The 13672-nt window shown below is 45.0% G+C and overlaps 1 protein-coding gene across 9 annotated transcripts in view; it reads right to left on the bottom strand.

Moving 5' to 3' along the window:
* Positions 1–13672, bottom strand: part of ATG13 (autophagy related 13) — a 54813-nt gene that overhangs the window by 3965 nt on the left and 37176 nt on the right. For 3 of the 9 annotated variants that reach the window (XM_077767396.1, XM_077767395.1, XM_077767393.1), the window contains 11 exons: positions 11749–11789; positions 10922–11018; positions 10490–10588; positions 9633–9726; positions 5517–5615; positions 4454–4564; positions 3900–4036; positions 2497–2611; positions 1854–1931; positions 1535–1651; positions 863–991 (listed from right to left, as the gene is read on the bottom strand). In XM_077767396.1, coding sequence (XP_077623522.1) covers positions 863–991; positions 1535–1651; positions 1854–1931; positions 2497–2611; positions 3900–4036; positions 4454–4564; positions 5517–5615; positions 9633–9726; positions 10490–10588; positions 10922–11018; positions 11749–11789 — 1117 coding nt within the window. The remainder of the gene's footprint in view (positions 1–862; positions 992–1534; positions 1652–1853; positions 1932–2496; positions 2612–3899; positions 4037–4453; positions 4565–5516; positions 5616–9632; positions 9727–10489; positions 10589–10921; positions 11019–11748; positions 11790–13672) is intronic. The other 6 variants (XM_077767398.1, XM_077767397.1, XM_077767400.1 and 3 more) reach the window with 6 other exon arrangements.

Consider the following 13672-nt stretch of genomic DNA (forward strand, 5'->3'; position numbering starts at 1 on the left):
AGCTCAGGTCTTGATCTCCGGGTTGTGAGTTCTAGCCCCGTGTTGGGCTCTGCACTGGGGCCTGAAGCCTACTCTAAAAAGAAAAAAAGGGGGGAAAAAAAGCTAGAGACCCAAACCCTGGAGTGCACAGCTCTCCATGGAGCTTGCCCACTCTCACGTCTGGAGAGTGTTCTCCCATGAATTTTTCACCACTGTGTTTGGTCCGCCTTTGAATTCTTTTCTTGAGACAAGACTAAAGGCCTCCAGTGAGGTCCCAGTGACAGGCTGGGTGGAGGCAATTAGGGCCAGGGGTTTCCCTAGTCCAACTGGCAACAGTGGCATAGGGCACCCTGGTATGCCTCTGCCCTTCGAACACAGGAAATACACAAAGCAGAGATGTGGTAATTACAGTCAGTAACAGGACATCTGGCTAAACGCGAGAGCTGCCAGCTGAGTCAGGAATGAGCTCTCTGAGGAAAGGGCAAGACCACCAATACTCAGGACCTCACATCTCTTCTGCCTGACAAGCTGAACAGCTGAATGCAAGAGCTACTGGAGCGGCCTAGCTTAGTGGCAGCAGCGAGCAGAAGACATCAGGCACTGAATGGCAGGGAGTGTGCAAGTAATGCTGAGCATGCACAGAAGAGGAGGAAGTCAGTGCAAGCAAGTTCAAGATAATGACTGCCAGGCAGAATGCAAATCTCAAGCATGATCAACAGAATATAACGATCTAAAGTGTCTCTTTCCTGTTACATAGAGGATGCGAGGTGTGGGAGTGGGGGGAGTAACACGAAGAAACTTCTAGGCCTTGGAGCAGGAATGGCCATCAAAAAAGAAGAGGAGGTCAGAGGATGAGGTACGGCAGGGGAAGGGGTTTGCATACCAAGTCCTCAGCCATGGACTGTGCCCCGATATCTATGGAGAGGCTGCTCAGCTGAGGGGGATTCTGAAATTCACGGTAGAAGGTCCCCAAATCCATCGGAAGAATGTCATCTTTAGAAAAAGCCGGTTTCTTCAAAAACAAGACAGACTCAGGTTAGCCTTAGATCACAGAGAAATATTGGGAGAGAAGCTATGAATCCCTTCCAGTAATCATCAAAGAAAGGGTTCCTCCAGGCTCGTTTTTGGGAGAAGAATTGTTATCCCCTTCTCTTCCGGGCAGCTGAACCCTACCCCTGGCGATAAGACCCCTCTCCCCTGAGAAGGTTTATGTCCCCTTCCCTCAAACTCCCTTCCTTAGCAAAAGGCCATCCATTCAGGCAGGTATAGGATCTACAGGGATACCACTGGCAAATCCCCAGTTAGAACTAAATCTCAACCAAAGACATGGCACAAATGTCTTCTTGTTCATGGGCCTTCAAACGTGTCCCCATGTAGGGTATGAAGGCAGGCTCCCCACATGAACTGCACAGCCAAGTCCCCACCTGTACCCATCCCCGCTGTCTACACCAGCCCATCTGATCCCTGTGAAGGATGTCCTGCCCAAGTGCCCTGGATGCTTCTAAGTTTATTTCCCCTATGGCAGCAAAGGTCAAGAACGGTGACGGCAACTTACGAAGTCGATCATAACAAAGTCATCATGGGTGTTGCCACTGCTGCCCCCACTGGAGCCATCAGAGTGCAGGCTGCCCTGGAGAGGAGATTCAGTCTCTGGGGAATCTGGAGGAGTCACCTGTTTCAGAATAAGGTGGAGGGAGGGGCTGGTTCCATGCACAGGTGCAAGTTGTTGTTAACAATCAAGGGTTTTGTAAGGGACCCAACGATGGCTGAAAATGCGTGAAGCCTGGAGCACGGCTGAAGGTCTGTGGAGGAAGAGTAACTCGCCCAGGAAGACAACAAGCACAGCACCGTCTCACCATCTAAGGGGGACTCACCATGGGATCGGCATCCTCCAGCTCCAAGTTCTTGGGAGCAAACATGGCAAAGGGTATGTCCAAACTGGTCAGGGTCACCTGAAGAGACACAGAAATGTCAGTGCCCATGCCTGCCCCAGCCGACAGGCTTCCTCAGAGGCAGCCAGAAGCCTGCAGGTTCAGTAGATTCGCACAGCCAGGCTGACCATGCCAATCTCAGGTTCCTGTCCTGTTGGAGAACCTGAATCTCCTCTGCCTCCCAGCATACGCCTGGCACAAACAGGGGTAGGGCTCCCCATGATCCCGGGAAGCAGCTCTGGAATCCTGACCCAGAGTGACTCAGGAACAACTGTTGTGCACTGGCAGAGCTGAGGAGGAACTTCCTATTTTGAGTAAGGCTGAGGCACTAACACTTCAAGGCAATGTGTCTAAACCAAACGGTGCCTAGAGACTAGGCACCTCCCTTCTCCTTTGGGAGGCTTAAAAGATCACAGAACAACAGCTCTGAACTTCTCCTGGAGGGGTGTCACAGGTTATTAACCCTCTTCACAAAAAATTCACAAACACACACAATTTTGCATGCAATTTCAGGGGTCACACAGACCTCAGGTTAAGAGCCCCACCCCTGAGATGTTCTCACAGGTGGCAATGCCAGAAAAATCACCTGATTGATGGGCTTGTTGACAAAAGCCCCCACTTTTCGGACAAAGATGGTTTCCAAGACATCATGGGGGGATGCCCGGCCCTCACTGCTGTTTGATACAGTTTCAGTATCCTCGCTGGAAAAGAAAGATCGTGTTGTTACTCATTTCCAAACCACATCAGAGCCTACGTGGCTCCCCATAAAGCCATCGTCCAGTACAGGACTGGCCACAGGCCCACCCACATGGGAAATGGCAAGCAGCTCAAGGTGGGGAGGAGAACTGTACAGTCTAAGTGGATTCTAGACACCAGCCAGCAGGGAGGACCAGCACTGAGGAAAGGCCTGAGCTTTGATGACGTGCATTTAAGAACGCCTTACCTTATAGATACGGGGTCCTCCGTTTCCAGCTATCCCAGACATGCCTAGGAGTCGAGGCTCAGAAAACTAGAGTGTAAAATGACTAACAGGATCTTCCTTTGATTACATGACAGGGGGAGGGATAAAAGGATGGAAGTTTGGGAAGCCAGGAAAGAAAGTAATTATTTTCCCTGATGGATAGCACAAAAATATCTTCCTAAATAATTTTCCTCCCACTGCTCCACTGTGGGAATGGGAAAAAAAAAAAAATTTCTATTATCCAAAAGTTCATTTAGGATGCGCTGGGGCAATGCACGTCATCATCTCTGGGGCCCTGCAGTCAAGGGAGGGCAGGGCAGGACAGCCACATCTTCCCACGGGAGAGCTCAGAGTGTAACGGAAAGAGAAGCTCAGCTCGCATCCAGCCATTCTGTGGGCTGAGGGATCTTTGGCAAATTACTTAACCCTCCGAGATCCTCTCATCTTTGAAAGACCAGTAACAGCAGTGATTTGTACAGGGTGGGATTATGAGAACTTTCATGTCCTGCAGAATCAATGTCTCCTTAATTTGAAATCTACAGAATTAATCACTTCTGGGATTAGAAAAGACAAACATTTTTAAAATTCTTTAATGAGGAAAAGCAGTTGTTTCTCAAGAATCTCCATGAGGTACTAGATAGCAGAGAGGAAAAAAAATCACTCCTAACTACCGCCGTGGATACACTGTGGCCCCAAACTTCGGGGTTACAGCAAACACCCTGCTCTGGTCCTCAGGAAACACTGAAGACAGACTCCAAGGGAATAAATCTTGGGGTAAGAGAAAAAACACATCTGAAAGATCCTTTCAGTGAATGCAGGTGCTAAGAACTAGGCCCCTGCTGGTGGCTGGTCACAGCAAACCCAGGGCAGCTTCTTTATGTGTCAAGAACTTTAAGAATTCCACATTTGGGGCATAAGTGTCAAGCCTGAGGCAATGCTGAAAAGCTACTCTTTACTGACAAGAGATACACGCACATGTGCTGGGGGATGGGCGCCTGCTGGCCTGAGCAGCCAACACATGAACCCACCTGCTGGAAGGTGTGGCAGCACAGCGGGCCCCATCAGAAGGGGTGTAGGTCACCAATCTCTCCTGGTCGGCCTGAGTACCGTGCGCAGGCTGCTTGGGAGCGAGGGGTACCCCACCTTCCTTCCCGGGAACCATGAGCTTTGGGGGGAAATGGAAAAATACAGTGAATAATGGCAGTGTCAGGCAGGAGGGGAAACTCCTGGCCCAGTGTCATGGTAGTTGCTTCTGAGCTTTTCCACCACCAATGCTGCCACCAAGTGGGCGGGAAACCTTGGATCTGTGTCCTCTCTGGGACTCAGCTAACAGGAGACATGCACTGGAAGGACTATAGAAGAAAGGAAAGAGAGGGAGAAAACACTGGAAGCTCTTCTTTCCTTTCTGAACTCTAGGAGGCCCTTCCTCTCCGAGTCACCTCTGGTCCTCTGAAGTTACAGAAGAGCTTTGCTTCAGAGCACCTGAATAACACTGGTGTCTCAAGAGGCCTCTCAACTGCCTTGGGGCAGGGCAGGCAGGCAGCACACGAACCCCCAGGGTCCTCCCCATCTTCAAAAATACCTGGTGAGGGTGTGTGGCATTTAAGCCAGCAGCAAACACTACTGGGTAAGCCAGGTCAGCTGATCCAACGCCCAGGGCAGCAGGCTGATAGGAAAGGCGAGAGCTTGAGAGCTAAGCAAGAGAAAAACAAAGAGGGGCAGAGGAAAGGAGGAGGAAAAACCAGGCAATCCTAGAGTATGACTAATGATGAAGATTGTGGAGAGGTAAGGAATGGATCCCAGCCCACATCCTCACAGTGCAAGGGGCCTGACGTAAGGGTTAAAGACGGACCAAGCCATCACTTTTTAGCTAAGAAAACAGGCTTGTTTGCAGTGGGATTGAGAGTCCCGGCTCTGCAGCCTTCCAAAGGCCTCAAATGAGTCCCCTGCTCCCTTTTCCCAGGGGCTCAGCTAACTGTTTAGGTTTCCAGCCCAGGCAGAACTTGCAGCCAGTCATTGGTTTCTCCCAGGTCATTCTATTTTCTCCTTTGTCCTTGAGGTCCCTTAGAAACAGAAGGCATCTTTAATCACACCCTCTATCACCCCTCGGTATGGGAGGGTTCCTATTTATATTGAAAAAGAAAAAAAATTACACTCTTGGATTGTTTATTTGGAAATCAGATATAAATAACTCCATGTATTTTTTACATCAATGGCAGGAGGATGGGCAAACGAGAAATCTTATTTTGGGCTGCTGTGCTATGGCTGCGTCCTGTTAAGAATCAATTACCAAGCCTCAAATAAGCCCCAGAACACTTGGGAACATTTAAATAGCTATACCCTGTAACTTATTTATAATTTTTAAATAAAAAGATGCTGAGGCGCCTGGGTGGCTAGGTCGGTTAACCATCCAACTTTGGCTTAGGTCATGATCTCACGATTCGTGAGTTCAGGCCCCGCGTCAGGCTCTGTGCTGACAGCTCAGAGCCTGGAGCCTGCTTCAGATTCTGTGTCTCCTTCTCTCTCTGCCCCTCCCCCGCTCACACTCGCATTCTCTCTCTCTCAAAACTAAATAAACATTAAAATAATTTTTCAAATAAAAAGATGCCATCTGATTATATCCCCTTCTCCCAGGATGGACTCACTTGATGGGAAAAGGCCAGTCCTGCCATGGGGACCCTCAGAGTATCCGTCACCACAGGAGTAGGGGTCTGAAAATGTGCCTTTGTGACAGTAAACACACACTGTGCACAGATACACACAGAGACAGGAGAAACAAAAAGAAAAAAGAAAAGGGACTTGAGAAAGAAGTGAAAAAAACTCCAGAAGGGGCAGCAGCAGCAGAGGCTGAAATGCATACTGGAAGTCAGGAGGGAAGTGGGGAGAAAGCTGCATGGCTGCCTTCCTAAAAGGGCAGCCTGAAGGGTCTGAAGAAGAGACATTTGTCCCAGGGGGCTCCACCGCATGTTGTCTCCTTGATGAGCAGGTGGAAAACAAAGCTGAGTCAAGGTGGCTTGACTTGGCAAAACAGGGAAACCTGCACCAAGCATTAGTGTGTCATTAGTCAAAAGCAGGTGGAAGGGTGTTAGAGAACAGTCTCCAGCAGGAAGGGCCCAAGAACAGGTGCAAGACATGCTGAGGATGAATGAAGATGCTGAGGTTACGATGCTTAGACTGAAGGCCTTTTGCTGGGGACCCAGGATCTGCAGGGACAGGTGTAAACAACTGACATTTGTTGGCTAGAACTTGAAGATGCTCAGGTACCCACCTGCATAATTTATTATACCATCCCAGGCAGGATGAAGGAGTGTGTACAGGTATGGGGTGTGTAAAGGTATAGGGTGTGTGTGTGTGTGTGTGTGTGTGTGTTTTACACCCCCAGATGGTGAAGGAGAACTTGCAGTAAAAGCTGGAGCACTTTCGAAACTCTTCAATTTCAAAAACTAATTATGCTTATTTTTGGTCTTGCTGGTTCCATGTCTTACCAATTAGCTACTCAAAGCTTAGAACTGGAAGTTGGACCTGAAATCACAGTAGCAGGTTCAGGGTCACAACTATTTCTTAACTCTGTGCCCACATGACACAATGGTCTTTGTTTTGTTGGGAAAACAAACACCCAATTAACATGCATTTACTGGACTCTAGCAACAAGCTCAGAGAGAAGTTGTTGAACAATTATGCAATTCCCTGGGTTAAATCAAGGAAGAAACTATTTCAATATTTACAGGAATGACCTGCTGGCAAATGATTCTCTCTCTGTTCTACCATTAAGGTTCAAAATGATTCCTGGGGCGCCTGGGTGGCTCAGTTGGTTAAGCGTCCGACTTCGGCTCAGGTCATGATCTCACCATTCATGTGTTCGAGCCCCACATCGGGCTCTGTGCTGACAACTAGCCCAGAGCCTGGAACCTGTTTTGGATTCTGTGTCTCTCTCTCTTTCTGACCCTTTCCGGTTCACACTGTCTCTCCCTCTTTCTCAGAAATAAATAAAACATTAAAAAAAAAAAAAGGTTCAAAATGAATACTGCCGCACCAAACTGTACCAGCCTTGACTAGAGGTACTCAGAGGGTAGTGCCAGGGCTCACCCATGGGATGCTCAATGTTGGTAAGATCTTGTAAAGATCTACTTTCAAACTGTGATAAGACACAGCAGGCAACTGATCCCATGAGAAAGGTAGGCTCCTCTTACACAGGCCAACAAACTGCAAACATGAGATGCAGGAACTACTTAACTTCCCCTCACTTTTGGGGTCGGGTCAAATTTCCGCTGTATCCAAGACAGAGACAAACTGATTTGTTAAGACCCAACCTCACCATCCTCTTATTTCCCAGGTCACAACTTTATTTATTATGAATGTATCACTTGTACAAGAAAATAAAACTTCAATGAACACCAAACTTGACATTGACTTGACATTTTGCTTATCTAAAAAATAATCTACTTCCACTAATGTGCTCTAGTGGGCTTTCCCCTCTTTTCTGGTCTGTATTGCTCTATGTCGGTAAGTGTTCCAGAAGCTACCCCCTCCCAGAGCAATGGTGACACTTATGCCTACATATGTTTGAGTGGGGGAAGGGAGTAACAGTTGTCACCCCCCCAAACCAAACTGTCTGGGTAGCTTTACAAGAACCTCCTTAACTCTAAATTGGAACAACAGAAATAGTAGTGAGCTATGGATTTTGTAATTTCCTTCACAGACATTAAGCTAGCTTTTGTGTCTTAACTTCTGCTTTTAGAACAGATTAGAATCATAATTTTAATCCAAGATCTCCTAAAAACTCAGAATGAAATAAATTTAAAAATTTTCTTTCTTTCTCTCTCTTTCTTTCTCTTTTTGAGAGAGAAGAGAGGGCGAGCAGGGAAGGGGCAGAGGGAAAGAGAGAGAAGGCTCCATACCCAGTGCCTCTAAATATTTTAATAAAAAACATAGGGGGCCCCCTGGGTGGCTCAGTCAGTTAAGCGTCTCGCTTTAGATCAGGTCATGACCTCGCGGTTTCTGAGTTCAACCTCCATCCGCATCAGGCTATCTGCTGTCAGCATGGAGCCTACTTTGAATCCTCTGTCCCCCTCTCTTTCTCTGCCACTCCCTGGCTCGTATTCTCTTTCTTGCTCTCTAAAAAATAAATACACATTAAAAAAAAATGGTTTCAAAAAACAAAACCCACAGAAAACAAAAATTTATATATGCATAGTGAACTAATTTGTTGGGCTCCCAAAATAAAATGGTGAAAGGTGGAGGTGCCTGGGTGCCTTAGTTAGTTGAATGTCCAACTTTTGATTTAAGCTCAGGATTGGGGGATCAAGCCATGCATGAGCACTCCATGCTCAGTACGGAGTCTGCTTGAGATTTTCTCTTTCTCTCCCTCTGCCTGTCCCCCACTCGTGCTCTTTCTCTGAAAAACCCTAAAAATATCGATCAATCAATACAATTTAAAATTTTAAAAAAAAAATGGTGAAAGGGGATCATCTGGGACTAATTGAGAGGAACACAGAACTGAGTTAGATCTAATGTGAGAGAGGGGAGGGGAGCGACAGAGACAATGAACAGGCAGATCAGCAAGCTGCAAGCCATGAGGTGGGAGATGAATGACTCGAGGTGGAAGGGAAGAAGTGCACCCTGAAATTCAGTCATCTGGCAACAAACAACTACTTAGCTGAACCAGACCTGGTACCACATACATTATACAACAAGGCCACACAGCCATGTCCGCTTGGACGCTGGGAACACGAGCCTGTGTTTCATTGAAACTGGGCTTGACACTGAAGATTGACTCAAGCGGGAAAGTTAATGGTTAAAAATGTTCAGAGAGGGCACCTGGATGGCTTAGTTGGTTAAGCATCCGACTCTTGAATTTGGCTCAGGTCATGATCTCATGGTTTGTGAGATGGAGCCCTGCAGTGGGCTCTGCACTGACATCGTGAAGCCTGCTTGGGATTCTCTTTCTTCTTCTCTCTCTGCCCCTCCCCCATGCTCACGCTCTCTCTCTCTCTCTCTCTCTCTCATTCTCTCAAAATAAACATTTAACAACAACAACAAACATGTACAGATAAAGAATGCAGATAGCCAGAAATCTGTATCAACCATTACAAAAACTGATCTGCTGGCTTCTTACTGGCATTTTATGCTAAATAATTATTGGCTCTGTCTGTGCTCTTTCCATTATTAGGAACCATATTTACCACCTCAAAAGTGAACTGGCTACCAAATTAACAAGTGTGGGGTAGAATCTCTCTCTGGTATTAGAATGCATTTGGAATCCTGTGACTGATTTTCTGGGGAATTTCAAGATGTCTCCAGGAAGGTAAAGGTTACATGTAATCTTGTAGGTTAAGAATGGTTACAGATAAGGGGCGCCTGGGTGGCTCAGTCGGTTAAGCGTCCGACTTCAGCTCAGGTCTCATGGGTGATGGGTTTGAGCCCCGTATTGGGCTCTGTGCTGACAGCTAGCTCAGAGCCTGGAGCCTGTTTCAGATTTTGTGTCTCCCTCTCTCTCTGACCCTCCCCTGTTCACGTTGTCTCTCTCTCTCAGAAATAAGTAAAAACGTTAAAAAAAAAAGTTTTAAAGAATGGTTACAGATTAGAAACAATGTAATATTATCTACTGGATAAGAAGACTCTCCCACACCTCTCAAAGGAAACCCCCAGAAACAATCACCACCACCACCAAAAGAGACTGTATCTAAATTCTGAGACCATTTCATAAGGCCTGGTATATGCACTAAGTAACTACAGCTACCCCAGAACCTGTTTCCCCCTACCTGGGATGGAGGGGAGGTGGAAAAAGAGGTGGTACACACTTCTTGAGAATCTTCCACCGAAGGGTATGTTACTCCAGTGTCCTCACCAGCAGTTCTATGACAGGGGGAAAATGAATCATGAATTTTACTGTGATGGCAGTTGATTTCGGAGAGGACACAAAGGGAGCTTAGATAAGGATGCAAGTACTGTTTCAGGCAGAGCTCTTATGGCAAGAGAGGTGTGATGAGTCCTTGATAATTTCAAATATTTAGAGGTAGAGCAAGCTTTTGATTTTTAACCCAAACACTTTACCTGATATATCACTTGAGAATATTTTCTTAAGCCTGACCAGTGTTGGGCCAAAGAATTGTTAGCAACGGAGATGCAGTGAAACAAAAGTCTAAACTCAAAAGACAAACTTATCCAACTTCAAAAGTCCTTCACATAAAGGCAGTATCCTTCCTTATACACAGCTGTTCCAACCTCTACAGAATTGTTTTCTAGGATTTAGGCCTGAAGAATTTGATTCTAATGTATAACTGAACTGTGCCAATAATGACCAGAAAACCATTTAATTTGTGAAGGATGTTCTGTTAATTACTGCCATTTGTAGTCTCTAAGGAAAACCAAATTGAAAATCAAATTACTACCATCAAAACGTCCAAGAATTTTCTGAGGTAGCCTGTATATTCCAAGTCTTGGTGTGCCTTATAGGTAGCAGCAAGAAGGGAAGCTAACCATTCCATTTCTCTCCATGTGGGGTCTCTATCACTGCCCCTGCCACTGATGAATGCTGACGAACGTGCGCTATGTACCTGTGCAAGATGAATGCTTCTCCCTAGCTGCAGTTTGGGAAAGCACCTTTCACATTCCTCACCTGTAATTGCAGGGGTGCATGGGTGAGGAGCTGGGATAGGGACGGTCCACAAAGTGATCAATGATAATCCCCATGATAGGAGGGGTCCTCTCAAATTGCCTAGAATGCAATAAGCAGATCACAATATTTGTTAGAATGCCCTGCCAGTCCCCCTGAAGTTTCCAGAGGACCCCTCACCTTGTATCTATTGGTAGGAACCATCAGAGCCTTATCTATTGTATCCCTAAATATAAACCACAACTCTACATTAGTGGCTCGGACACACTCAGATTCTCCAATCCGGAAACTGGGCTCTCTCTTCACAAGGGGGCCAATTTCAGCACTGGCAAAGCTGAACTGCAGGCTTAGCCACGGAGTTTGGGGAAAAAGCAAACCTTAATATCTTTAATATCTTTGCAAGAACTCCTTTGGGTTCCAAGGCTCTTTCCTCACCTGGTAGACATAAATGCCAAGTTAATTCTGTAAGCACAAGAAAGAGTAATGGTGCCCACAGGGGTGCCTACTGTCCCAACACGCACGGTCTGGAAACCTAGGAGAAGAAATAAATAATTAGCTTTTCCCCAGAGAATACTGACACTGGCATTATCTACTTAGAACCATGAGTGCAGCTGCCTCAATTTCTTATATAGATCTGGGGTTTTTTTCTATTGATTCATTTTATGTTGAACTAATATTGGAAAGGAAAACAGCATTCTATTTACAGATAAACCTACCTTCAAAGAAGCAAAACAACTGTTTGTCCTAAAGTTTGAGCAAGTCCTAGCCAACCTGGCCCAAATGTGTCACATGCCCAGTGAGACAATAAAGGGCCCTCGGGGTTTGTCACACAAACACCTCAGTTTATGTAGGTGCAGAAGTAACTGCACTTCTATTCATGTTCCCACCCAGAACTAAGTATAGAAAAGAGCCAGGGCCTTGCCGGCAATACTTCCAACAAAGCTTTCCTGGTATTCTTGGTTTCATTTCCCGTTTTTCAAAACTGCTTATGCTCATCAGAAATGTTTAACATCTCACTGTAAAAAAGTAGGGAAACAGACAATAGTATAAAGAATAAGAAAGAATACTGAGTTAGTAAAACTTTGGGGAAAATTATTCATTCATTCCCTGGCAGCTCTTTGAACCACTTTTCTGTCTTTTCCTTACTTATATCACACATACTAAAATCACAAGCTATATATTATTACAGGCAGCATTCAAACATATCTTTGAAGTCAGGAGGGCTCTGAACACTACAAGTGCTTTTCAAATTTGATACATACCTTCTCCTAAGCCATTCAGCTGCACTTCCCCAAAATATATCCTTAGGAAAAAAAAGAAAAGGAAATGATTCTTTATTCTAAGGGCCTCTTATAGCCAAAACACCTAGCTAGAAACAAAATAAAACAAACCCTGCATTTCTTATCTGCATGAAAACCTCTCTTAATGGGAGCAATAATGTTACTAATTCAATTAAGCTGCAAGTACAGGTATGTAAACGAAGAGAACTGGTTAAGGAATGAGGAAAATAGGGGTGCCTGGGTGGTTCAGTCAGTTAAGCATTTGACTTCAGTCAGGTCATGATCTCACAGCTCAGTTCCTGGGTTCGAGTCCCCTGTCAGGCTCTGTGCTGACAGCTCAGAGCCTAGATCCTTTTTCAGATTCTGTGTCTCCCTCTCTCTCTGATCCTCTCCCACTCGTGCTCTCTGTGTCTCTCAAAAATATGTAAACATTTTAAAATGTTTAAAATGAGGAAAATAATAATTAAGTGGAGTTCACAATTTCAATTTCTTCTTCCTGCTCCTTCAATGTATTTATTTTTTAATCTTTATTTTATTTTTGAGAGAGAAACAGAACATGAGCAGAGGAGGGGCAGAGAGAGGGAGACACAGAATTTGAAGCAGGCTCCAAGTTGAGCTGTTAGAGCCCAACACAGGGCTTGAACTCACAAATGTGAGATCATGACCTGAGCTGAAGTTGGATGCTTAACCGAGTCACCCAGATTCCCTTCCTGCAATGTATTTTTAAAGTATAACTAGTGGGAAATAAATAATATGCAAATAAGGCTGGCAAAGAGATCTAGAATTACTATTAGAAAGTATTAGATTTTTTTGGGTGTGTGGGTGGCTCAGTTGGTTAAGCGTCCGACTTCGCCTCAGGTCATGATCTCATGGTTCGTGGGTTCGAGCCCCACGGCAGGCTCTGTGCTGACAGCTAGCTCAGAGCCTGGAGGCTGCTTCAGATTCTGTGTTTCCCTCTCTCTCTGACCCTCCCCTACTCATGCTGTCTCTCTGTCTCTCAGAAATGAATAAAAAACATTAAAAATTTTTTTAAAAAGTACTAGATTTTTTTTAGATATGTTCAACATAAGATTATATTAGTTTCAGATGTAAACATAATGATTAAATATTTGTTTACACATTACAAATTATCACAGTAAGTCTAGTTAATATCCATCACCATACAAACAGAAGTTTTTTTCCTTGTGATGAGAACACTGAAGATCTTCCTTCTTAGCAACTTTCAAACAAGCGATACAAGGTACTAGATTTTGAAGAGCGGTCTTCAGTTAATGGGAGCTCTCCATGCTTGTCACAAGTCATTCTAAAGTTAACAAATTAGAAAACCACGGGGCGCCTGGGTGCCCCAGTCTGACTCTTGATTTCATCTCAGGCCATGATATCACAGGTTGTGAGTCCAAGCCCCGCACTGGACTCTGCGCTATCAGTGCTTCAGATCTTCTGTCCTCCTTTCTCTCTGCCCCTCCCCAGCTCACACAATCTCTCTCTCTCTCAAAAATAAACTTAAAAAAAAAAAAAGAAATTATGAAATCTTTTCCACTATAGAATGATTACATAAGACTATTCTGAAAATATAAAAATATAAGCACAGCAGAACCTTTCTCTGAATTTCCCTGGGAAGGCCTATCTATATTAGCTAAAAGTCTGAGCTGTAAAACATTACAAACTATACTACAAAACATTACTATATTTTTCAAGTAACATTGTTAAAAAGTAAACACAGACATGGGTTTGTTCGATTAAAAGCTAAGTTCTAACAATGTGTAAATCCCTATGGTTAGGTGCTGCGCACGTGATAAGGAGAAAGTAGGGATGAGATTCAGGGTAAATCTGAAGCCTAGGTCTCACAAATTATGATCTGGTATGGGAGAAAAGAAACGTATATAAATATCTGAAATACATGCAT

Source organism: Crocuta crocuta, unplaced genomic scaffold (genome assembly GCF_008692635.1).
Source record: "Crocuta crocuta isolate KB4526 unplaced genomic scaffold, BGI_CrCroc_1.0 scaffold330, whole genome shotgun sequence".
Classification (NCBI taxonomy): domain Eukaryota; kingdom Metazoa; phylum Chordata; class Mammalia; order Carnivora; family Hyaenidae; genus Crocuta; species Crocuta crocuta.